This window comes from Ailuropoda melanoleuca, chromosome 6, assembly GCF_002007445.2.
Source record: "Ailuropoda melanoleuca isolate Jingjing chromosome 6, ASM200744v2, whole genome shotgun sequence".
Lineage (NCBI taxonomy): Eukaryota > Metazoa > Chordata > Mammalia > Carnivora > Ursidae > Ailuropoda > Ailuropoda melanoleuca.
The window spans coordinates 565,172-590,502 of NC_048223.1; the positions used below are offsets into that span (position 1 = coordinate 565,172).

General features: G+C 39.7%; 1 protein-coding gene across 1 annotated transcript in view; it reads left to right on the plus strand.

The window, feature by feature from the left end:
• Positions 1-1,156: 1,156 nt before the first annotated feature.
• Positions 1,157-25,331, plus strand: part of ANKUB1 (ankyrin repeat and ubiquitin domain containing 1) — a 33,834-nt gene continuing 9,659 nt past the window's right edge. Inside the window, 6 exon segments of the mRNA XM_002923450.3 lie at positions 1,157-1,246; positions 2,615-2,758; positions 15,576-15,702; positions 15,705-15,791; positions 24,338-24,387; positions 24,389-24,453. Of these exon segments, the coding sequence (XP_002923496.1) occupies positions 1,157-1,246; positions 2,615-2,758; positions 15,576-15,702; positions 15,705-15,791; positions 24,338-24,387; positions 24,389-24,453 (563 nt within the window).

Consider the following 25,331-nt stretch of genomic DNA (forward strand, 5'->3'; position numbering starts at 1 on the left):
CCTCTGCTAGGAGCCTGCTTCTTCCTCTCCCACTCCCCCTGCTTCTGTTCCCTCTCTCGATGGCTGTCTCTCTCTCTGTCAAATAAGTAAATAAAATCTTAAAAAAAAAAAGAATAAAAAGAAATGCAAAATGAGGATTCTGTCATAGATCAGGAGGAATTTGAGGAAGAAGACAAGATTTACATACACAAGCGAATACTCAGACATTACAGCACTAAACCAAGTATATCATATGGGGAGAGTCTTAGAATTAAGTTCCAGTACAATGCTTACTCTATAAACTTGAGTAATGGTGCTTAATATCTTTCCTCATTTATTGAGTGGAGTTTGAAATCTTTTCCACCAATGCTAAGGGAAGTTGAAGAAGATAATAATGGTAAATTGTTGTAAATAACATAAAGGTAAGGACTAACAAACATGCCAACTATATGTTGTTATTGGTCAGATTCTATTACCCAGAGCTGGAAAGGAAAAACCACAGACATTTGGCTACACATTCATCTCCCTGGTGCAAGTGGACATTGTTCTGTAGCCCATGGCAGGATTAGAAATACCGCCAGGGAACAAGTACACAAAGTTGTTATGGAAACCAGAATGCTTCAGCTCAGAGTTATTTACGGAGAACTTTCAGGATTATCACATTCAATAAAATCAAATCTGTTTTGCTTCACTGTGTGCCAGTACATTCCAATCACATATCTATTTTGAAGGGTCCTTTGATCAGCTGCACGGAGTGAATACGGATTCAAGAGTCCCCAGATGGTGGTCACAACACAAAAGGCTAATTTATGTGTGGCATTTCTGCAATACATGTTTGGAGCTTGTTCACACTTGCCCCAACAATTGTTGAGTTTGCTGGCTTCTGTACTGTAGGAACAAGGTGGCTGTTGCCTGCCATTGGCGGGGAAACATTTCCTCCAACACAGCTGCTATCTGTGTTGCCCAGTACTCATACAGCAGGACTTGTCTCTTCCCATTCTCTCAGCTCAACTTTCAAGCTAGATAGTAACAGCTGCCTCTGGCCATCTTTTTTGTCCATAATTGTGAATTGGAATTTTTCCAGCTAGCCAATTCTTTGAAAAAAGTTGCAGGGTTGGGTTTTTTGTTTGTTTGCTTGCTTGCTTGCTTGCTTGCTTGCTTTGTTTTGTTTGAGAGAATGAGAATTTTCATAGCCTTTGAGGGATCTTTTGAAGCATTTGATGTTTCAGCAGATGAAACTGTGGAGGCTGTCAAGCTGATGATAAAGGTATGTACTTTATATCTAAGCACTAAGATGCACACTAATTGCAACTACGCAGTGGCTTTAAAATGTACATGGGGTAGAGATACTATTAGGTACATTTTCAGCAAACAGGGAACTAAAACTATTTGAAAACATCATTATCTGCTTACACAACAGTTTGATAAGAAAATAGTAACTATGGAAAAAAAAGAAAATAGTAACTATGGAGGTGTTAGACAGGAAACAAACTTAGTAAATTCTCAGGAAAAAGAAAAAAAGTTTGACTTCTCTTTATGAAATGTGTGGGTTGTGCACTCGCCAGAGTATTACTGCAATTCTTCATCAAAGGACAAAAATAGGACATTAACCCTAAACTATATAAATAGAGCGTGCCAGTTGTCCAATGGCACATTTGGTGAGAAAAAACTCTTAAGAATACAAAGGATTTGGGAGGTGGAGAGGACTTTCAACAACTTCTGAGCTATAGCCTCATTTTGCATCCAGGGAAACTGAAGCTCAGAGAGGCTGACCATCTTACATATGGTTACAGAACAAGAATAAGAAATTCTTCGGATTCAGCAGCTTTTTCATAAATTTTTAGAAATATTCCCTCCACAATGGGAAATTAAGGCAAATATTTAGGCCTTGACCATCAGATGGTATTTAACTTGGAGATGATCATTCCCATTTGCTAAGGCACATTTACTGAATCACAGTTACATGATATTTGGTAGATTACTGTGACTACTGAAATCTAGATCTTCTAACACAGAGGCTCTTAACCTTTCTATGTCATGAATCCCTTTTGGCAGTCTGGTGAAACCTATGGACTCCTCAGAGTCCATCAAACGCATACAGTAAAATACATACAAAGAAAAGGAAACCAGCTATATTGAAATACAATTTTCAAACATTTAAAAACAAATTTGTGATATAGTAACAGGTGGCTTCTTTATTAACACATTTTTGAATTTTAGCAATGTATCTAATAACTTGTAATTTCAAAGTAGTGATCAGTATAATATTTTGAGATTTCTGCAACAACTATAATGTGATATGAAAGTATCTGTGATTTCTATTGGTGACAAAGTCATAGGTATAGCCAGCAACCGCTTCTTTAGTTTGTTGCCTACATACATAATTGAAAGAAAATCTCAGTTTCTTTTAGAGTTAATAAAAACAAAATATAGTTTTTTCCCATCTAAACTCTATCCATAAACTTCTGGAGAGGTGTATAGGCTCTAGGTTAAGAACTCCTGTCTCGTACTTCTTCATCTGACCAAAACAATTTTATAATACTCAGTGGAAAAAAATGTAAAAGAAAAGAGATTATATTGCTGGTCTAGTAATGTTGAGATATACTGTTTTCATAATATGCTATTGATTTTTAAGGATCATTTCCACATTCCTCTCTCTGAAGATGAATAGGGCAGGTGGTATCTGGAGCTGATATATGCTGGAGCAGCCCTAAAGGACAGCTGGAGTCTAGCTGATGTTGGAATATCTTTTGGTTCAACTCTCAAATGCTTTGCTAAGGTATGATGATCAGAATAACAATTGTCCCAGATACCTACCTCATTTTGAATAAAGTTGTGGATAACTCAACAAAAGTCATTTCATAACTTAGGAAGAAGTTTTCTCTTCTTGCCTTCTCTCTTCTATTTGTTTAACTGGTCTTATGCACGATTTCTGTAGTACAGGGAAATAAGGTGTAGAGACTGGATGGTGTTCCCCTTGTTGCTGCCCCAGTCATCCTAGAACATCCCACAAACCAATATTGGAATGAGGGCAAGGGGTGTATCTGAAATATTGATTTAGAAGGAAAATTTGATTACTCCTTGGATCCACAATGAATTAAGGGCAGGGGAGTGAGGAGAGGGAAGAAATTCTCAGAAACAATAAGAATGAAAGGGCAATTTCTACATCCAAATTAGCCAAAGTAGCCATTCATGAATTAGGTGTACATACCTACACCTATAGCCTTTTCCATTTATAGTGTCCTTAATTAGTGGCGCTTAATTGGGGGTCCATGGATGGGCTTTAAGAACTTTACAAAACCCTAAAATTACAAAATATGCAAAATTATGTGCCTAGAGATTTTCTGTGTGGAGGATCCTTAATTTCTGACAATTTCTTCGAGACAAGTGGCTTAAAGAATTTAAGAGCTGATCTCTAGGGAAGAAATATTATTCAATACTAATTCTTTATCCTATATGAAAACATGAGCACCAAGGAATCAAGCAACTAAGTACACATTCTCTGCTAAATGGGGCACTAATTTTCTCATATTTAGCACTTAAAATTTTCTTATGGTAACCAAAGCTAACTTTTTTTGTTTTTTAATATATTTCATTGATTGACTAAGTGGGAAGTCTATGTTTCAAGAAAATCTAAACTATTTATTACTAACTAATAAAAACAGGACACATAAAGATTAGCATTGTGTGATCCTACATAAACAAAAATAACATATTTGTACATGTGTCTGTAATGTTTTATGAGCATTTATTTGTGTATTATTGTTATATTCTTGAAGAATGTTTAATTATCAAAAAGGTAAATAAAAACAACTCTGATTTCTTCTTTTCTCCTTCTGACACTAAGAAAATTATAGTATAATACTCTTTTAGGCAGACTAAATTCCATCTCATTTCTTTTTTTTTTTTTCCATCTCATTTCTTAAATGTCTTTCTTTATGTCTTTAAATATATTTATATACTATGTTTTTTCTACTGTATAGGATAAACCCTCTAAAATATCCTGGAATTTTCCAATGCCAATAATGATGTTCGAGACTTTGTTGTTTGCTTACTCGGAGAGAGTGGCATAAGTTTACTACTAATATTTGAGCTGCTGGAGGGATGGGATTGAACCACAGCTATTCAGGGATGTAGATAATGTGCGTTAAGAGTATGAATAGGATACTATTATTTAACTCAGCACTGGCTTTATTTTCCTTAATTAAAAAATTCTAACTTTTATTTATTTTTAACTAGGTTGTACATTCACATAGATACAAAAGATATAAAAAGCATATGCAGTAAAAAGTCTTCTCCCACCTCTGGCCCCCAGTTTTCCTCTCCAGAGGCAACCTATTTCATAGTTTTACTTATAAAAATATTTCATAAATTCTGCCAATAAAGCCTCATCTATCACAGTGGTGCAAGCTGTCTTTGCACTGAACTCTAACCATTCCATGAAGTTTAAACTCCTAATGGAAAAAAATAAGAGTATAGAGATAAAATGGGTTTACTCAAGAGAGGCAGAATATAATTATTCATCACAGGACTGGCCAACATATAGGGTTTAAATAAAAACTCTCAAGATCTATGGAAATTTTACTGATCTTAATCTTCACCTTCTCCAGTAGAATCACATTTGAAGAATTTCATATGACTGGTTTTGGGAAGAAAAATAGTACCTTGAATCTGAAGGAAGAGAATTATCTGCAAAGACCATAAATATTGGGTTTCATCCTGACTTAATTACTGTTTAGATTAGACGATAGAAGAGGCCTATTTAAAAAGTCCACACTATTTACTGTGTATGTATGGATAATAAAAGCCCAAACGGGCTTACAACAACAAAAATACTTTATGAAAATATCCCATGCCTCAGAGTATGCAGTCCAACCAGTTCTAAGCTGTCTAATCTATTTTAGGTAACAAAAGGCTGCATTCTAAGTCATGTTGTTGCTTTATTGAATAATTAGATATATACACATTTAAGTAGTACCTTTCCTATTTAACTATGCTATTTAATGCAAGCGGTTCTACCTTCTGAGAATCTTGGAAAGCTAGTCTCTTCATTTATTTTGGTACAACTTAGACATATCAAGATGTAAACCAAATGCTTCTGCAAAGCTTAAAAATTAAACAAGTAAGCAATTTTCTTTTTTTTTTTTTAAAAAAACACAAGTAGAGGGGCGCCCAGAGGGCTCAGTTTGTTAAGCATCTGCCTTCAGCTCAGGTCGTGATCCCAGGGTCCTGGGATGGAGCTCCGCATCAAGCTCCCTGCTCAGTGTGCAGTCTGCTTCTCTCTCTGACCCTTTAACCCCCCAGCTCATGCGCATACATGTTCCTCTCTCTCTCTCAAATAAATAAATAAAATCTTAAAAAAAATAGAAGTATACATTATGTGTTGTGAAATAAATCCAAAATACTTGGTTTCTTTAGCGTGCTTATATTTTGTGTGAATTACAAGGTTTTGCTTTAAAAGAGGGAAAGACTTAAGAAAATTAAGAGATGATCTGCTCCTAAATACATTTTTTAAATAGTCAATATATTTTCCAGTTTCCATGTGTATTATACCTTCTTCTTTAACAGTAATGTAGACACATTTGGAAAAGTGAATGGGGGAGCAATATGAGAATAGTGGCGAAAGAATATTGTATTAATTTTTCCTTCTCAGGGGAAAAAGTTCTATAGAAACCATAAGAAATATCTTCTATAGGATATATATCCAAGTTCTATTAACCCAGGAGTCAATCCTGCCCATTCATTGCTGCTGCTGCAGACGCTGCTTCCTATAAACCATGGCATGATGCAGTGGAAAGGCCTAGGTCATTGCTGGGCATGCAGAAGTACTATCTCATTTGCCTCCTTCATTCTAACCAGTGTTATTGTGGAAACTATTGCTTGACTTTTGCTCACTGTTGGCACCCAGTGCCTAAATACTACCTGGCTCTCCATAAAAATGTGATGAATAAATAAGTTGACAAAGGCCTTGAGAGGTAAAGTTTGAAAATTAACAACAGGTATGATTGTTATCAGAAATGTCATAGCAAGGTATTGAGATACATTTCAGCGTTTGGATTCCCTCCCTTATCATGGCATCTCTCCTCCCTCTGTACCCTCAAGGCGAGGTGTTCCTGCGTCCTTGCCCTTTTTCCTTCCAGCAGCAGAAACAAACCCTGGACAATTTAAGCAGAAAATAAACGTATTGAAAATAGTTCACAGTCTTGACAGGAAGGCTAGAGAATCAGATTCAGAGAGTCTGCAGCCAGAAACAATGTCTTAAGCATGCCCCAGAACTAGTCCAGGAAGGCCACCGCTGCAGCCATCTCTGAGCCCTTGAAGCCGGCATTGGACACTGCCACCAGCCCTGCCGCCAGATCAGCAATGCTTCAGATCTGCCACTGACAGGGACGATGCCCTGTGTCTGCTGCTTCTCTGCCTTACTGACTCCTAATTCAAAGTAGGGCTGGTGGGTAGGCCTGACTGGGAACGCTCTGGTCACACATCCAGGCCGTGCTGCAAAGAGACCTAACAAGCAACTCTTTGACAGGTCATGCCTTCCAAAGTGTGAGGTGGAGGACGCCTGAGTGGCTCAGTCAGTTAAATGTCTGACTCTTAATTTCGGCTCATGATCTCAGGGTCATGAGATTGAGCCCTGTATGGGACTCTGTGCTAGGTGTGGAGTCTGCTTGGGATTCTTTCCATCCCTCTTCCTCTGCCCCTCCGCCACCTCTCTCTCATCTCTCTCTCTCTCTTTTTTTTTTTTTTTAAAGATTTTATTTATTTATTTGACAGAGATAGAGACAGCCAGCGAGAGAGGGAACACAAGCAGCAGGAGTGGGAGTGGAAGAAGCAGACCCATAGCAGAGGAGCCTGATGTGGGGCTCGATCCCATAACGCCAAGATCATGCACTGAGCCGTAGGCAGACGCTTAACGACTGCACCACGCAGGCGCCCCTCTCATCTCTCTCTCTTAAAAAAATATAATAATAAAATAAAATAAAGTATGAGGTGGGCTCAGTCTCTCTAACACTCCTTCTGGGTTCCCTGCCTCCTTCTCTCACCATATTTCCACCAACCAAGGGCTGGGGTTAAAATATAGTTAATCCTCTCTGGCATCTTTGGAATGTTGTTTTATTGTGAGAGATTGAGTTGGGGGTAATATTTTTTTTTAAGATTTATTTATTTATTTATTTATTTGAGAGAGAGACAAGAGAGTGAGAGACAGCAGAGTGAGAGCACCAGCAGCTGGGTAGGGGGGCAGAGGGAGAGGGAAAAGTAGGCTCCCCACTGAGCATGGAGCCCAATGTGGGGTTCGATCCCAGGACCCTGGATTCATGGCCAGAACCAAAGGCAGAATCTTAATCAAATGAAACACCAGGTTCCCCTGTGGTAGTATTAAGTAGGTGTCTATCAGACAAGTTGTAGACACTTAAACAATATTAGAAGGTCTAAAATTGATTCAAAATAATATACCTTTAGCTTTTGAAAGGCACCGTTAATGCATAACCACCAAAGTCCAGGAGATACATAATATGTGACTTTAGATTTTAAATATATTTTATACACACACCAAAAAATGTATAAATATGCTTCTTACAAATGTATAATTTAGGGGCGCCTTGGTGGCTCGGTTGGGCGTCTGACTCTTGATTTCCGCTCAGGTCATGATCTCAGGGTTGTGAGATCAAGCCCCGAATTGGGCTCTGTGCTAGGCATGGAGCATGCTTGGGATTCTCTCTCTCCTTTTCCCACTGCACCTCCTCCTACCACTCATGTATGCTCTCTCTCTCAAAAAAGAGAGGAAAAATAGAAAAAAGAAAAATGTATAATTTACAAATAAGTGATGCTTGGCTGGCTCAGTCAGAGGAGCATGTGACTCTTGATCCTGGGGGTCCTGAGTTCAAGCCCCATGTGGGGTGTAGAGATAACTTAAATTAAAAAAACTTTTTAACTTAAAAACAATGTATAATTTACAAATGAAAACATGTTTCTAAAAACATGGCTATGTTTTCTAAGATAAACCATAAAGAATAGTGTGTAAAGAAAGGTGTCTGAATTCAATATCCTAGAATCTAAGTGTAACCTCTCCAGGATGACTTAATACAAAAGAAATTGATGAGGTCAAGAAGTTTATGAAGACATCTCAACTTGAATTCATTCAGTTTAACAAAAACAAATATTATTTCCTCTTTTCATCTACTCTGGAATAATTGGGACAAGTTTCTGCTTATTTAGTGCTGCAACTCCCGAACAGCAAAATATAAGAAAACAGAACTTGTGAAAATTGTACAGCAGTGTTCAAAACTTGCATTAACTTCTGTTTTCTTTCCATCTATTTCTCTTTAACTTTTCCTATTTTATTATTTTTTTTAATTTTTTAAAAGACTTTATGTATTTTTTTGAGAGAGAGAGAGCAAGAGAGAGAGAGATCATAAGCAGGTGGGAAGGGTAGAGGGAGAAGCAGACTCCCCACTGAGCAGGGAGCCCCATGTGGGGCTCAATCCCAGGACCCCGGGATCATGACCTGAGCTGAAGGCAGATGCTTAACCAATCGAGGCACCCAGGCACCCCTCCTATTTTATTGTTAATTCACACATATGTATTTACAGTGAGTTTGCACATGGTTTTTTAAGACAAAAGTGGAATTCTTACCATGAAATAGACCTATGTATTTGTTTTTATTGAAAGACATGAAGGGTACTAAATGAGAAAAATATGCAGCCAAGAATACTTTATCCAGCTAGGCTGTCATTGAAAATAGAAGGAGTGATAAAAACCTTCCAGGACAAACAGACACTAAAAGAATTTGTGATCACCACACCAGCCCTCCAAGAAATATTGAAAGGGGTCCTCCAAGCAAAGAGAGAGCCCAAAAGTAACATAGACCAGAAAGGAACAGAGACAACATACAGTAACGGTCACCTTACAGGCAATCAATGACACTAAATTCATAACTTTCAATAGTTACCCTGAATGTAAATGGGCTAAATGCCCCAATCAAAAGACACAGGGTATCAGATTGGATAAAAAAGCAAGATAAAAGAATTTGCTGTCTGCAAGAGACTCATTTTAGACCCAAAGATGCCTCCAGATTTAAAGTGAGGGGGCAGAAAACAATTTATCATGCTAATGAACATCAAAAGAAAGCTGGGGTGGCAATCCTTATATCAGACAAATTAGACTTTAAACCAAAGACAGTAATAATAGATGAGGAAGGACACTATGTCATAATTACAGGGTCTATCCAACAAGAAGACCTAACAATGGTAAATATTTATGCCTCTAACATGGGAGCAGCCAATTATATAAGCCAATTAATAACAAAATCAAAGAAACACATCAATAGTAATACAATAATAGTAGGGGACGTTAACGCTCCTCTCACTGCAATGGACAGATCATCTAAGCAAAAGATCAACAAGGAAATAAGGGCTTTGAACGACACACTGGACCAGATGGACTTCACAGATATATTCAGAACATTCCAATCCAAAGAATAGAATACATGAACATTCTAGTGCACATGGAACATTCTCCAGAATAGATCACATCCTGGTTCACAAATCAGGTCTCAACTGGTACCAAAAGATTGGGATCATTCCCTGCATATTTTCAGACCACAATTCTTAAAACTTGAACTCAATCACAAGAGGAAAGTTAGAAAGAACTCAAATACATGGAGGTTAAAGAGCATCCAACTAAAGAATGAATGGGTCAACCAGGAAATTAAAGAAGAATTTAAAAAATTCATGGAAACAAATGAAAATGAAAATACAACTGTTCAAAATCTTTGGGCAATACAAGCCTTTCTCAAGAAACAAGAAAGGTCTCAAATACACAACCTAACCCTACACCTAAAGGAGCTGGAGAAAGAACAGCAAATAAAGCCTAAACCCAGCAGGAGAAGAGAAATAATAAATATCAGAGCAGAAAGCAGGAGAAGAGAAATAATAAATATCAGAGCAGAAATTAATTAAATAGAAACCAAAAGAACAGTAGAAAAGATCAATGGAACTAGGAGTTGGGTCTTCAAAAGAATTAATGAGATTGATAAACCCCTGGCCAGACTTATCAAAAAGAAAAGAGAAAGAACCCAAACAAATAAAACCATGAATGAAAGAGGAGAGATCACAACCGACACCGAAGAAATACAAACAATTATAAGAACACATTATGAGCAATATATGCAAAAACACTAGACAATCTGGAAGAAATGGATGCATTCCTAGAGACATATAAACTACCAAAACTGAACCAGAAAGAAATGGAAAACCTGAACAGGCCCATAACCAGCAAGGAAATTGAAGCAGTAATCAGAAATCTCCCAACAGGGGCTCCTGGGTGGCACAGCGGTTAAGCGTCTGCCTTCGGCTCAGGGCGTGATCCCAGCATTCTGGGATCGAGCCCCACATCAGGCTCCTCTGCTATGAGCCTGCTTCTTCTCCCACTCCCCCTGCTTGTGTTCCCTCTCTCACTGGCTGTCTCTATCTCTGTCGAATAAATAAAATCTTTAAAAAAAAAAAAAAAAGAAAAAAAAAAAAAGAAATCTCCCAACAAACAAGAGCTCAGGGCCAGATGGCTTCCCAGGGGAATTCTACCAAACATTTAAATAAGAATTAATACCTATTCTTCTGAAACTGTTCTAAAAAATAAAAACAGAAGGAAAACTTCCCAACTCTTTTTATGAGGCCAGCATTACCTTGATCCCAAAACCAGACAAAGACCCCACCAAAAAGGAAAATTACAGACCAATATCCCTGATGAACATGGATGAAAAAATTCTCACCAAAATACTAGTCAATAGGATCCAACAGTACATTAAAAGGATTATTAATCAGGACCAAATGGGATTTACTTCTGGGCTGCAAGTTTGGTTCAACATCTGCAAATGAATCAATGTGATACACTACATTAATAAAAGAACCATATGATCCTCTCAATAGATGCAGAAAAGCATTTGACAAAGTACAGCATCCTTTCTTGATTAAAACTCTTCATAGCATAGGGATAGAGGGTACATACTTCAAAATCATGAAAGCCATCTATGAAAAACCCACAGCAAATATCATTCTCAATGGGGAAAAACTGAGAGCTTTTCCCCCTAAGGTCAGAAACATGGCAGGGATGTCCACTATCACCACTGTTGTTCAACATAGTACTAGAAGTCCTAGCCTCAGCAATCAGACAACAAAAAGAAATAAAAGGCATTCAAATCAGCAAAGAGGAAGTCAAACTCTCACTCTTTGCAGATGATATGATAGTTTATGTGGAAAACCCAAAAGACTCCACCCCAAATCTGCTAGAACTCATACAGGAAATCAGTAAAGTGGCAGGATATAAAATCAATGCACAGAAATCAGTTGCATTTCTATACACCAGTGAGACAGAAGAAAGAGAAATTAAGGGGTTGATCCCATTTACAATTGCACCCAAAAACATAAGATACCCAGAAATAAACCTAACCAAAGAGGCAAAGAATCTGTACTCAGAAAACTACAGAATATTCATGAAAGAAATTGAGAAAAACACTAAGAAACGGAAAAGTATTCCATGCCCGTGGATTGGAAGAACAAATACTGTTAAAATGTCTATGCTACCTGGAGCAATCTACGCATTCAATGAACCCTTATTAAAATACCATCAACTTTCTTCATGAAACTGGAACAGATAATCCCAAAATTTGTATGGAACCAGAAAAGATCCCAAATAGCCAAAGGAATGTTGAAAAAGAAAACCAAAGTTGGTGGCATCACAATTCCAGACTTCAAGCTCTATTACAAAGCTGTAATCATCAAGACAGTTTGGTACTGGCACAAAAACAGACACATAAATCAATGGAACAGAACAGAGAGCCCAGAAATGGACCCTCAAATCTGTGGTCAACTAATCTTTGACAAAGCAGTAAGAATATCCAATGGAATAAAGGCAGTCTCTTCAACAAATGGTGTTGGGAAAACTGGAGAGCCAAATACAGAAGAATGAAACTGGACCATTTCCTTACACCATACATAAAAATAGACTCAAAATGGATGAAAGACCTAAATGTGAGACGAAACCATCAAAATCCTTGAGGAGAACACAGGCAGCAAGCTCTTCCACCTCTGTCGCAGCAACTTCTTCCTAGACACATTGCCAAAGGTAAGGGAAACAAAGGCAAAAATGAACTATTGGGACTTCATTAAGATAAAAAGCTTTTGCACAGCAAAGGAAACAGTCAATAAAACCAAAAGACAACCAAAAGAATGGGAGAAGATATTTGCAAATGATATATCAGATAAAGGGCTAGTATCCATCACTATAAAGAACTTCTCAAACTCCACACCCAAAGAACAAATAATACAATCAAGAAATAGGCAGAAAAGATGAACAGACATTTCAGCAAAGAAGACATCCGAATGGCCAACAGACACATGACAAAGTGCTCAACATGCATCAGGGAAATACAAATCAAAAGCACAATGAGATACCACCTCACACCAGTCAGAATGGCTAAAATTAACAAGTCAGGAAATGACAGATGTTGGCGAGGATGAGGAGAAAGGGGAACCCTCTTACACTGTTGGTGGGAATGCAATGTTGGTGGGGCAGCCACTCTGGAAAACAGTATAGAGGTCCCTTAAAAAGTTGAAAATAGAGCTACCCTATGACCCAGCAATTGCACTACTGGGTATTTACCCCAAAGATACAAATGTGGTGACCCGAAGGGGCACCTGCACCCCAATGTTTACAGCAGTAATGTCCCCAATAGCCAGACTATGGAAAAAGCCCAGATGTCCATCGACAGATGAATGGATAAAGAAGATGTGGTAATATATATACAGTGGAATATTACTCAGCCAGCAAAAAATGAAATCTTGCCATTTGCAACGACATGGATGGAACTACAGGGTATTGTGCTAAGCGAAATAAGTCAATCAGAGAAAGATAATTATCATACAATCTCACTGCTACGTGGAATTTAAGAAACAAAGCAGAGGATCATAAAGGAAGAGAGGAAAAAATGAAACAAGACAAAACCAGAGAGGGAGACAAACCATAAGAGACTCTAAATCTCAGGAAACAAATTGAAGGTTGTTGGAGGGAGGGAGGTGGGGGGATGGGGTAACTGGGTGATGGATATTGGGGAGGGTATGTGTTATGGTGAGCTCTGTGTGTTGTGTAAGACTGATGAATCACAGACCTATACCCCTGAAACAAATAATACATTATCTGTTACTAATTTTTAAAAAAACCCTCAGAAATAAACTGTGCTCAAACAATACAATTCAGTCACAAGCAAAGAAAGAAAGAAAGAAAGAAAGAAAGAAAGAAAGAAAGAAAGAAAGAAAGAAAAGTACGACATGTACCTCCTACCATGATATCTTGGTTTAGTTGTAAAGGGGAACATCTAATTTTACATATGTTCAACAATGACTTGTGATGATACTGTTTATTTGATAACATCTGATTTCCTTGAGTGTAACTACCAGTGTTCCTTATTTGGAATATTTGAGGAGGGATAGCGTATAGACAGACAGATGCCTTTTCTTATGTACATAAGGTGAGGTGACAAGTTGCTGTTAATCCACATTCCTTTGCTCTGTTTCCAAATAACCAACATGAAGAAGTGTCTCCAATTGGTGTGCCTCATTAGTACTTAAAATGAGTTTTCTCACAAAAATAAGGTTTATAAAGTGGTGGATAAATAGAGTTAAAATAGTAGAAAGAGAACTATGTTCCAAATACATCATGAATTAAATGGGCCTGGGAAGTTCCTGGGGGAAAAAAAAAAACAGAACAAACTGTAGGTGCTAATTTCTTGCAGTTTAAGAACCTACCTTCATTAATAACTAATATATTTTCTTATTTGCACTTTCGATTTTCATCTAAACATTCCCATATATTTTTCAATTCTTCCTTATTGTTTCAGAGCTTTATGTATACCTAGGTTATAGATGCTTATGTTTATTCATATTCTGAGAAGCTCCTTTCAAACTTACTTTTCTAATATCATGTAGTTGCTAGTTCGCTATGAAGAGTGACTTGGGCCTTTGCTACTTTGTTTGCACATTACACATTTAATATTAAGTATAAATTAGTATCCGTACTGAGGGCTAACAAGAAATCAGAGTAACCATAAAAGAAATAAGGAAAACCTATTGCCTAAAATATAATTTGTCTCTCTTCCCCCCTATCTTTTTATGGTTTTCATAGAAATTTCTTCCTGTCTATAAATATCACATGGAAATTTAATGGAGCCATAGAAGAGCAATAAGCATGTTGAAAGGGAAAGGGTGAATTCTATGTCCTTTCAATTTTTATTGAGCGTGTTTACGAGAAGCTGTTGAGAAAAACTGTCCTAAGCACTTTAGACTCAGGAAGCAGAGGGCCAGAGCCTGCTTTTGGTGATTTGAGTCACTGAAATGGGCCCCAGATCAAAGCACTGTAGCCTAAACGTTCAGCAGTAACATTCATTACTCTTTAAAGGCTCTTTCAGAGAGATCCGCATGTTGATTATGCTATGGCAATGTGTGATCTGGGAGGAAGGGAATGAATGTAATGTATTATAAGCCTGAAGCAGGGAGGGGCTACTGGGGAATCTGAAGACAAACTTTGATAGGAGAAAGGGGGAGGACTGAACAGGGCTGAACAAGAGAGAAATGACTGGCTGGAGTCCCCTTGACAAACCTGGAGCCCTGATGCCCACTTGTCAGTTTTGCTTAAGGCTCCTCTGTAAGACTCCCATGTTCCAGTGGCAGCACCGTGCACTCCTATCTGCCAAGCTGACAAGGGGCCACCGAGGACAAACATGATTGTCCTGAATCCAATAAAGAGGAAGTAACGCCAGTTTCATTTTTTTGGTTCGAAAACTGGAAATGTTAATAGTCCTCTCCTCTCTGCCCCCTTCTCATTATGCCGGATCTGCTGTGTTATTAGTTCGGGTTTGGCTTGATTCGCCTGTTGTTAACAGGAGGATTTATATTTTTCCCAAACTTTCCATCTTAACTCGACTTGAGAGCTATCAGTTCCACTTGCTTTCCTATTTAGATTGAAAAGAAAAAAAAAAAGGAAACTTTTTGTAACATATTTAGAACTTCCCTTTTTAAACAGTAAAAGTAAATACACATTTTTTTAAGTCAAACCATACAATGAAAAACATAAAATGATAAGCAAAACATCTCCCCCCACCTTGAACTCAGTTCCATTCCCCAGAGATAACCTCTCAGACATGATTTTAAAAATTGACTGAAGGTTTAGAAACCATAGTACTTCCAAATCAAAGCACAACATGATGGTAGAGTTGTTTCTCAACTAACGCCTCCGTAAGTGCAGCTTGGATGTAATTATCAACACTCTTCTTGTGTTTCTGGGTCTGTAGACTAAGAAGAAGGGGCGCAAAACCCTGCCAAGTCTCCTTCATTTCACTCAAAGCAGGAGGACTCCTTAGCAGCCTCAGGACAGAAGAACAGGAGTCAGACCAGAAATCAGGGAACTTAAGTGGCCTTTGCTTTCATCCTTAGCACCCATGTCATGGAAGTTAGAGGCACTCAGAGCCACCCTCCAAAATATTTTTCCCTCGTTCCAACCCCCAGACGGTGCTTATTCCTGAGTTTCCTCCTTTTCTTTTCCCTCAGGAAGAAGACAAGCCAACTCTCTATGTGTTTAATGCTGTGACCCAAGAGACAATGCCAATGATGGAGAACAATTCCCTTCTTGGTAAAAAAGTGTCTGATCTGAGAACACTGGTAGCTCTGAGATGTGGCTTCCTGTGAGTGTCTTTTGTCTCCGGACCCCAGAGGGACTGGAGATGCATGACTGCAACACCCTCAGGGACTACCAAACAGACATCGGTACTCCCACGACATTCAATACCAGCTACTGCTCAGCACTATGGTTCTTTGATACCAGACTGGCAACAAATGGAGGAGTTCTTTCCAAACTAAAACTTCTGTAACCTCAGTGGGGATGGAAATTATCAACACCCCTCTCTAGTATCTGGGTCTGTAGACTAAAAAATTAGAAATGTCCCACCGACCTGCCATGTCTTGTTCTCTTTACTCAAAGCAGGATAACTTATAAATATCCTCAGTCTAGAGAAGCAAGACTCAGACCAGTTTATATTTTTCTCTTTCAAAATATATTTCAAGAATACATAGAAGCAAGCTCAAGTACACATCCTTTTTCTTCCTTTTAACACAGTGGTAGGATATTATAAACACTGTCCTGAGCTGGCTTTATGCAATCTCATTTTAAAATACTGTTGGTTATATTAATATTTTAAATAGTGTGAAGCGGATACTGTGCAGTATCCCTGATGGATAGATTAGTGAGCTGGCATTCATCCCTGATGGATAGATTACAACCTTTCTCTAAATATTATACTTCCAGGTTGTGTCTGCAATAGCCATATACCATTGAAACAAACTCAAAGGACTGTCAGATTGTTTTAACCCTATTGGAAAATGGTTCAGACCTTATAGAGATTCTTGCTTGAAGTGAATGAATCTTTGCTGACAATCAGCAGAACTTCAGGTAATGTTGCACTGTCACATTTGTTGCAATGGGATTTGAGTTCTCCCAATTTATAGCAGGGCCTTGTAAACATTGTTGAATTAAGCAGTTTTGCTTTTTACAACTGCTAAATTTGCATTTATCGTTACTTCTCCTGACTATTATATTTGCTTATTCTTTCATGATATTTTTAATTGAGGCTTTCAAAACTTGACATCATTTATCATCCCTGTTTTCGATCAAAGGAAGTGATGTTCTAGGATTTGTCCTCAGAGTCCCTCACAGTAAAGCATATACTGCTTTGCATGCTTGCCAGGGGATCAGCCCTGCCCAGAACATGGTGGGGCTTACATGAGTAAGGACACATAAGAGACATTTGTCTCCAAGTAATTTATGGTCTAGTTATTTAATGAAACACAAAAGGATACATAAAAAAAATTAGGGTGACTGCTCTTTAGGCCTATGCTGCTCAGACCATGATGTAACAGCTTAGAACTAGGGCTGGAAGAGACTTTAGAAATGGCTTGGCCCAAACCCAAATTTTTACAGATTTAAAGAAAGCAAAAATGTTCCAGATGGTTAAGGGTGTGTGAAGGACAACACACAGGCCTCCTAAAATAACCCTCTGGGAATGAGGGTTTTCAAATGTCAGGTTAGGGGCTCAAGCATGACCAGAGTAGACTTCTTTGTCCACCATGAGAACACAGGGCATAGGAAGAGAGGCAAGGAAAGAAGAGCCTCAAAGAGAAGAGAGGAAAAGTCTTTGGTTGGCTTCATATCTTCACCGAAAGTATCCATAGCATTCCTCAAGCAGCCAGCCCACCTTTTTTTTTTTTTTAAGATTTTATTCATTTTTTTTCATTTGAGAGAGAGAGAGAGAAAGAGAGTGAGTGTGGGGAGGGAGAGGGAGAACAGACCCCACCCCCTCCGCTGAGCAGCGATCCTGATGCAGGGCTCCATCCCAGGACCCTGAGATCATGACCTGAGCAGAAGGCAGATGCTTAACCTACTGAGCCACCCAGGCGCCCCAGCCCACGTTTTTTAACTAGAGGGTAAAGAAGTTCTTGATCAGCCTATCTTCCAGGTTCTCCCCTTCCCAGTCAATGAGTCATCCCTGATGCGATCAGGAGTTGAACCTTGACCCCTTTCCAAAGGCAGTGGAAAATCAGAAGGTCTCTGAGAAGCAGTCAAGTTCATGTTGAAAATCAAGGACTTATGTAGCTCAGTTAGTCATTGGACATATCAGCTCATATAAAAACACACAGAACTGCCTCTTCACTCGGAGCATTCATAATAAAGTGGTAGAAATAAGACATGCAAATATACTTAGTTACAGCAGTAAGTCAGCTCAATGTAGGCTGAAGGGCATTCTGGAGAATGTGGGTGTGCTCACACAAAGATGTGGGAAATATGGATCATCTGAAAGGGAAGACATTCTGGGCTTCTAAACCAGAGAAAAACACAAGCCACAGGTTCATGAACATGGGCTTAATCCAGTGAAGACAAATATCAGGAAACTTCCGGAAAGTGGAGGCGCCTCACTGAGACCAATCGGAAACACAACTGAGGTCAGATTGAGAAGGGTCTTAGGGGAGGCAACAGAGCACAGGCTTCATATGTTTGCAACCAGAGCCATGTACATTCTTGAACAGAAGCATTTTAACAGAAGTTTAATCTAGTAGCAAGCAGCATGAAATACAGAAAACAGTGAGGGGAGAAGCAAGGTGATATGTCAACAGGCACTTTTGAGAATCCCAGTATTAACTAATTCTACTAGCAATGGACAAGAGAGACGAATCTGAGAAACCCAGAAAGTAGGGACAGGATGTCAAGTTGAATTACATTTAAGAAGAGGGAAGACCAAGGCTCTGACACTAGGACTGCGGTGGTGAAATTGGGAAAGGAGTTTATGCTTTGGGTCCTAAACTTTAGATATAAAGAAACGCAGAGAGTATGTTTTTTCCCTAAAAGTTACTCTGCTAATTAGTGGCAAAGCTGTAAGTCCAACTGACGTCTTCTGATTCTCCTCCACGACAAACATGGAGCAAAGGCTTAGTGGTGGGTTCGGTTAGCAGATATTGCTGTAGGCACCCTGCCATGGAGTCAGGGACTAAGTCCTGTGAGATGTGCTTTCCTTAGAGAGTATATACAGAGAGAAACATGCCAAGGGCCAAGGGCCAATAGTGAGGGCATGTTGAAGTTAGGGCAAGTAGACAGAATACGAGTCGGAAAATGAGACAGGCAAAGCTGTGAGAGGTGGGAGGAAAAGTGGAACTCTGCATTGTCACAGATGACAAAGAAGAGACTGTTTTTAGAACGCTGGTAAAAGACCAAAGACAATATCTGAGAAAAACCTTTTGATTTGGCTTAAAGTTCATTGGTGAACCCAGATAGAGCAGTTTTAATAAAGTGGGTGGAGACAGAAAGATTGCAGGGATTAAGAAGATCAGAAATAAGAGAATAAAGGGATTTTTTGGTGGTAGAATATTTAATGATTAACTTTTCAAGAATTTTAAAAAAAATAACATTCCCTAAAATATGTGATTTTATGACTTGAGGCTTAGTGGCACATCATATAGGTCCAACACACACACACACACACACACACACACACACACACCTTTTCTTGTATCACCGTATATGGGACAAATGTTCATTTTAGCCTCATTTCTAGTTCTTTTTTTTTTTTAAAGATTTATTTATTTATTTGACAGAGAGAGAGAGACAGCCGGTGAGAGAGGTTACACAAGGGGGGGGGAGTGGGAGAAGAAGCAGGCTCCCAGCGAGCAGGGAGCTCAATGTGGGGCTCGATCCCAGGACTCTGGGATCACGCCCTGAGCAGAAGGCAGATGCTTAACAACTGAGCCACCCAGGCACCCCCTCATTTCTAGTTCTTAAATCTCCATCCTGACTTTTGCTTTCCTCTTGCTTATCTACATGATTGTCTGCTAGTTACTCTGTCTATATTTTCTATATGCTTAAAAACTGACAATAATCCTTTCTGGAACAAGCCTTTGTACCTAACAAATGAGTGAATGAATAAATGCCTTTCCTTTACAGAAGGCTGCCATTGGTATATGCCAATGGTAAATGCCTCATGGCACGTTTTCATGGCCAGAATGAGCAATCACATCTGAGAGACTGTTCCAGTCCTTGCAGTTCAGACCCTGACATCTCAGCTGGCTCCAAGGCCCTTCTACCAGCCCTTAGGCCCCTTGGAGATTTACCATGCTATTTTAACTCCTTTTACAAGTGAGAAAACAGACTCATAGAAGTTACGTGACTTGCTCAAGGTCATATTGCCAAGAAATGGTAATCACACACTCAGAATTGGGTTCTTTCCAACAATTTATACTGCCAACCTAGAATGCTTTTATCGATATCTACTTTTATTGGTACTCTTTAAGTTCTGATCAATGTTTTGTTTTGTTTCCCATTAGGGGAAACCCACACCAGAGAAATGATTTCCATATTCAGGAAGAAAAAATCTCAAATCAAATAGGAGATATTGACCTCAAAGTAGTATCCCCCCCTCCCCCAGGGATACAGGGACCACATGGGGAGAGGTTGGAGACAATTCCCTAGAATGGGCTCTGTTGTTCATACCCACTTTCCTGCATGGCTTGGCACGGTGATGGGTTTGCAAGTAGAGAGTGAGCAGATCCAGGTTTTGTAAATATATACAATCTTGGGGTCTTCTATAAAAAAAAAACAAAATTAAGAATAGAGAATTCAAAAATTCATGTAGTGAGAGGCCCTGAAGCTTAAGTCTCATTAGTTTTACTTTCATCTCAGTTATAGATTTTAGTTGTATTTCCTGGAGCACTGTAGCATTTTTCAAGTAAATTTCTATTTTCCAACAGAATTCCTAAGCTTACAAAGGAATTTTACATGTGACCAAAAAAGGCATTACAAAACAATTGGGATGGAAAGATTATCCAATAAATGGTGCTGGTTAACTTGCTTAGAAGTTCTCTGTATATTCAAAGTTGAACATTAAGAGAAAAACCAGCCATCGTTACCTTCATTCTTTGAGAACTTAGGACTGCTTCATTGCAAGGAACTGAAATTGATAGTTACAACACCTGTTACAATTGCTCCTAGATAGGAAATTTAAGCAGAATAAAATACAGGAGTCGATGGAGGTGCCCTACTTCTGATGAGGATTTAAATCGTATAGGCTTCTCTGTAGTTTTCAGAAACAGGGTTCATCAACAGTGGACAGGTTGAGCTAGGAAGAGCTGAGATCCTGAGGCTGGACAACCACTTAGGGAAGGGCAGATGGGCCAGGAAGAGGGAAGTTAGTCTCAAATAAGTCCTGCTGGTGGGAGCCCTGGGATAGGCAGGCAGATCAGTCTGCAACTAGATGCAGGAAGGCAGAGGCTGACCTCAGGGAGATACAGCAGGGACCTGGTGGGTGAATCATAGCATAGCATCAAGGTAGCAGATAAATAAATAAATGAATGACATAGAGGTGAGAAACTAGACAAGCTGGTTGTTGACATCAGAGGCTCTGACAACATGTAACAGAAATCTAACCCCAGAGATGGGGGTTCAGAGTAGGAACTTCAGTTCCAGGCTCAGACAACAGATAGACCTCAGTTCTGAAACCCAAAACGTAGGGTAGGATACAGGCACTCATGCCCTGGGGCACAAAGTGAGGGCTTGTTCAGGAGGAATAGAGCAAGTTACTAGAACTGAGACAATACCTGAGCAGTATGAACAGGAACACCAACTTCCCACCTGAGCCTGGAATCTTAACATATTCCCTCTTACTGGAATTAAGATTATTCTCAGGGCCTAACGCTTGGCTGGTTCTTCAAAATGGACGCTGTGTGGCCTCAGCTGTGGATGACCAAGGAGGCTGGGGTACAATGCCAAGCAAGGTTTTCAATACTAATTATGGGTAATTTTTATAGTAAACTACAAACATAGCAAATCATTTAAGTCAGAAGATGAAATAAATGCAATTTGAACAGTGTTTAAAGGCCATTTCCAATGTTACCCATAGAAATCAAACCTTTAAATAAGAAAATTAAGTACAGCAAGAAGCTTTAGAGAAACTAAATCTATGGTGTCAAGGATGATAAATACCAGCAAGTATTTATTATGAACCTACTATGTGTCTGAGCCTGAGGATATGTATGGATAAGCAAAGTCATGCATATACCCCCAGGTCCTACTGCCAATGCCATCATATTGATTCAAAGGCAGCCAGCTAATCTACAGATTGTCCAATGACATCAGCCAATTAAATTCTTGTTTGGAGACAAAGATTACATAGAGGACAGGAATGTAGGCACAAGAGCCAGATTGCCTAGGTACAACTCTTGATTTAGCTACTTACTGGGTATGTAAAACCCGGGCAAGTAACTTAATCTCATAGTGCCTTAGTTTCCCCAACTGTCAAACGGAGAGAATAATACAAACCACACTTAGGATTGTCGTAAATTTTAAATTAGCTTCTTCATGTAAAGTACTTAGAGTAACGTAGAGCATGTAATAAGCATTCAGTGAATAGTAGCTATTGATATTCAATATATTATTTTTATTAATTATTATTAGTCTTGTGAATTCAAACTGCGAAATACAGGGAGACAAAACTGGTTACCAGTATGGGCAGAAAATGCATGGTGCCATGAAGAAAGGTTGGGTCATGGCAAAGCGATGTTGCATGCTGACCTCAGTTATGGTAGGAGGGAAACTGTAAGGGAGCAGCAGGGCAGCCTGTCAGCAGAGAAAGTGAGAAGACACAAAGAGATACAGAGGGCTTGAGAGAGAGAGAGATCCTGGAGCCCATGGGCAAGATGGGGAGTGGCCCACCTTGAGAGGTGCCTTTGTTTCTAATGTATAGCTAATCTGGCCATTGTCTCAGTATAATAAACCCCATATTCTTGAGGGTCTCCTTGCAACCCAAAAGCATAACTAGGACAGAGCCCACAGACTGGATGAGACATGATGCTTGGGCTCAGAGAGTTCTCTATCAGCATTTACAAACTAGCAATTCCAAAGCCGAAATGTATTTTTTTTTTTAAGATTTTATTTACTTATTTGACACAGAGAGAGAGAGAGAGAGAACACAAGAAGGGAAGCAGCCGGCAGAGGGAGAGGGAGAAGCAGGCTTCCTGCTGAGCAGGGAGCCAGATGCAGAGCTCTATCCCAGGACATGGAGATGGGGAAGCTGGTGGGAGCTTCCAGAAGTTGATTTAGGTGAAAGATCATGGAAGCCTGAAATAGGGTGGAACTGATAAGATGGAGGCAAGGAAATGGTTCTTAAACCTTCACAAGATAAACTTTACAGGCCTTAGCTATTGTACAGATGTAGGGCACGAGAAAGGGAAGGACGAGGACCAACTCCTAAATGTCTAGCTGAGATAACAAGGAAGATAGTGGTGCCACAAACTGAGATGAAAGATGATGAGTTGTCTTTCAGAACAATGGGGTCATAGTGCAGTCCCTTAGATGGTGATGTCCCCAGCAGGGGGAATCTGGAGCTGGAGCAGAGGCCTGGCGTGGAGGTTTGCACTTGGGAATGAGTGCCATGTGGCTGCTCAGTGAAGCCAGCAGGGTCACTGAGATTGCCTGTTGGGCAGCCAACAAGTATTTAAGGAGCACTCACCAAGTACCGGGGTGTGTGGCAAGTCTTGAAGGAGCTTTCTTTTTAGTGGGGACATGAAAAAAAAATTTCCAAACAAGAAAAATGATTTGAAGTACTGATGACAGGAGCTATGAAGAAGTTAAAATAAAGTCATAGGATACAGGGTAATGGAGTGGAGGGAGGCAGTGGTGGCCGAGAGGGTCCTCTGCGAGGACGTGATGCTTGAATTGAAAACTGAATAAGAAGGACACTGTTCTGTGAAAATCTGGATGAAGATGCTTTGAAGCAAAAGAAATTATGTCCCTAAGTCTTGAGATGGGAGTGGAGTTGGTGTATCTGAAAGACAGGTGAAAGGTCAGAGTAGATAGAACGAAGTGAGTGAGGCAGGCGGGAGGGAGGTGAGAGGTGAGGGCAGGCCAGATAGGAAGATTGGGCTTTATCCTGAGGGAATGTGTAAAGAAAGAAGAGAAGGTTGTGTAAAGAAGACTTCTGAAAACACCACCCTGAAGAACAAAGGGAATGTGGTGCCACAGAGAGCAGACCAGGAGAGGGTAAGTGATACGTTCTCCAGTAGCAATGAACATATTACTTTTGTGTAATTACACAGAATGGCTCTTTTGCAATGGATAAAACGAAAGGATCAGGGGCGCCTGGGTGGCTCAATTGGTTAAGTGTCTGCTTCGCCTCAGGTCATGATCCTGGGGTCCTGGAATCGAGTCCCACATCAGGCTCCCTGCAGGGAGCCTGCTTCTCCCTCTCCCTCTGCCTGCAGCTCCCCCTGTTCATGCGCGTGTTCGCTCTCTCTCCCTCTCTCTCTCTCTGTGTCAAACAAATAAATGACATCTTAAAAAAAAAAAAAACATGAAAGGATCATTCAACTCCACCTACAGCCTGCTTGTGAGCTAAAGGCCCCAAAAGCCCATTACTCCTGCCACAGTTTCTTTAGTTTCCTCTTTCAACGTAATGGTTTTAGTTTACATGGTGATGTATCTATCAGCATGGAATCATTGTCCACAGGACTGTTTTAAGATAACTGCAGCAAATATTTCAGCGTTATATGCAATCACCATGCAGATGAGGAAATGGAAGTGCACAGAAACTAAATGGCTTTTCAAGTCGATGCAGGCCTAAGCTGAAAATAGCTTCTCTATCTACTTATTCCAAGGTGACTTTTCAGTTTGCGTCTCGCTTATGCCTCTGCTTGGAAAAAGCTATCCTTAGAAGTTTTATGGACTGCCAAACCACAGTGATGGACTGAAACCATTAACGGCCTCTCTTGATCCACAGGCACGACACTTCGTTTGGACGTCTGGGATGGATGGAAGGAATTTCTGATGGGGTTGTCTTCTGGGACAAAAACTTAAAGTCCAACGCTGTTTATCAAATGAAGGACCAGTACTCAAGTACGGAGATAAGGCAAATGCTAAATCAAGTAATTTTTACCAAACCTCCATAGGATGTTGAGTCTGCAATTCAGTCTGTAGCTGGGTTGCTGCACCATGTCAGTTCCACTGAGCATGTCTCAACCAGATGTTATTATTGAGATATTTGCTGGGATAAGATAGCGGGCATGTCACCAAGGCTGACAGTGTTTGGTGACGGATTACAATTCAGGTAGACTTTCCTCAAGAAATGCTAACTATTTAAATGAGTGACTTCAGTTTGGTCTGGAAATCAGACTATTCAGAGCACTTTTAAAACCTATCAGAGTAACTACCTTGTCACCTTCATATTCAATTATTCTAAAAAGCACTAACTGCTAACTGATGGGCTGAAAATTCTGGCTCCCTCTTCTTAAGCTCCCAAGCAATTTTTCAAACTGCTTTTATTACAAGCCTCTTATTTTTTTTTTAAGATTTTATTTATTTATTTATTTATTTATTTATTTATTTGTCAGAGAGAGAGAGAGAGAGAGCACAAGCAGGGCGAGGGGCAGAGGGAGAAGCAGGCTCCCTGCTGAGCAAGGAACCTGATGTCGGACTCTATCCCAGGACCCTGAGATCATGACCTGAGCTGAAGGCAGATACTTAACCAACTGAGCCACCCAGGCATTCCTATTACAAGCCTTTTGTACATACTTTTGCCATACACATGTGGCTGGGGCAGTGGGCAGTAGGCTCAGAGAAGCAGGTGGTCATTTTAGGGTATCTCTGCGGTCAGTAGCGTCCCAAACGTGTAAGCTGCATTACACTTTAGGTTTTAACTCAGTGGTATTTTCGGACAGTGCTCCCTCCTGGTGATTTAATCATGCCTTACAGAAGGCCACAAACTCACCAAGAGC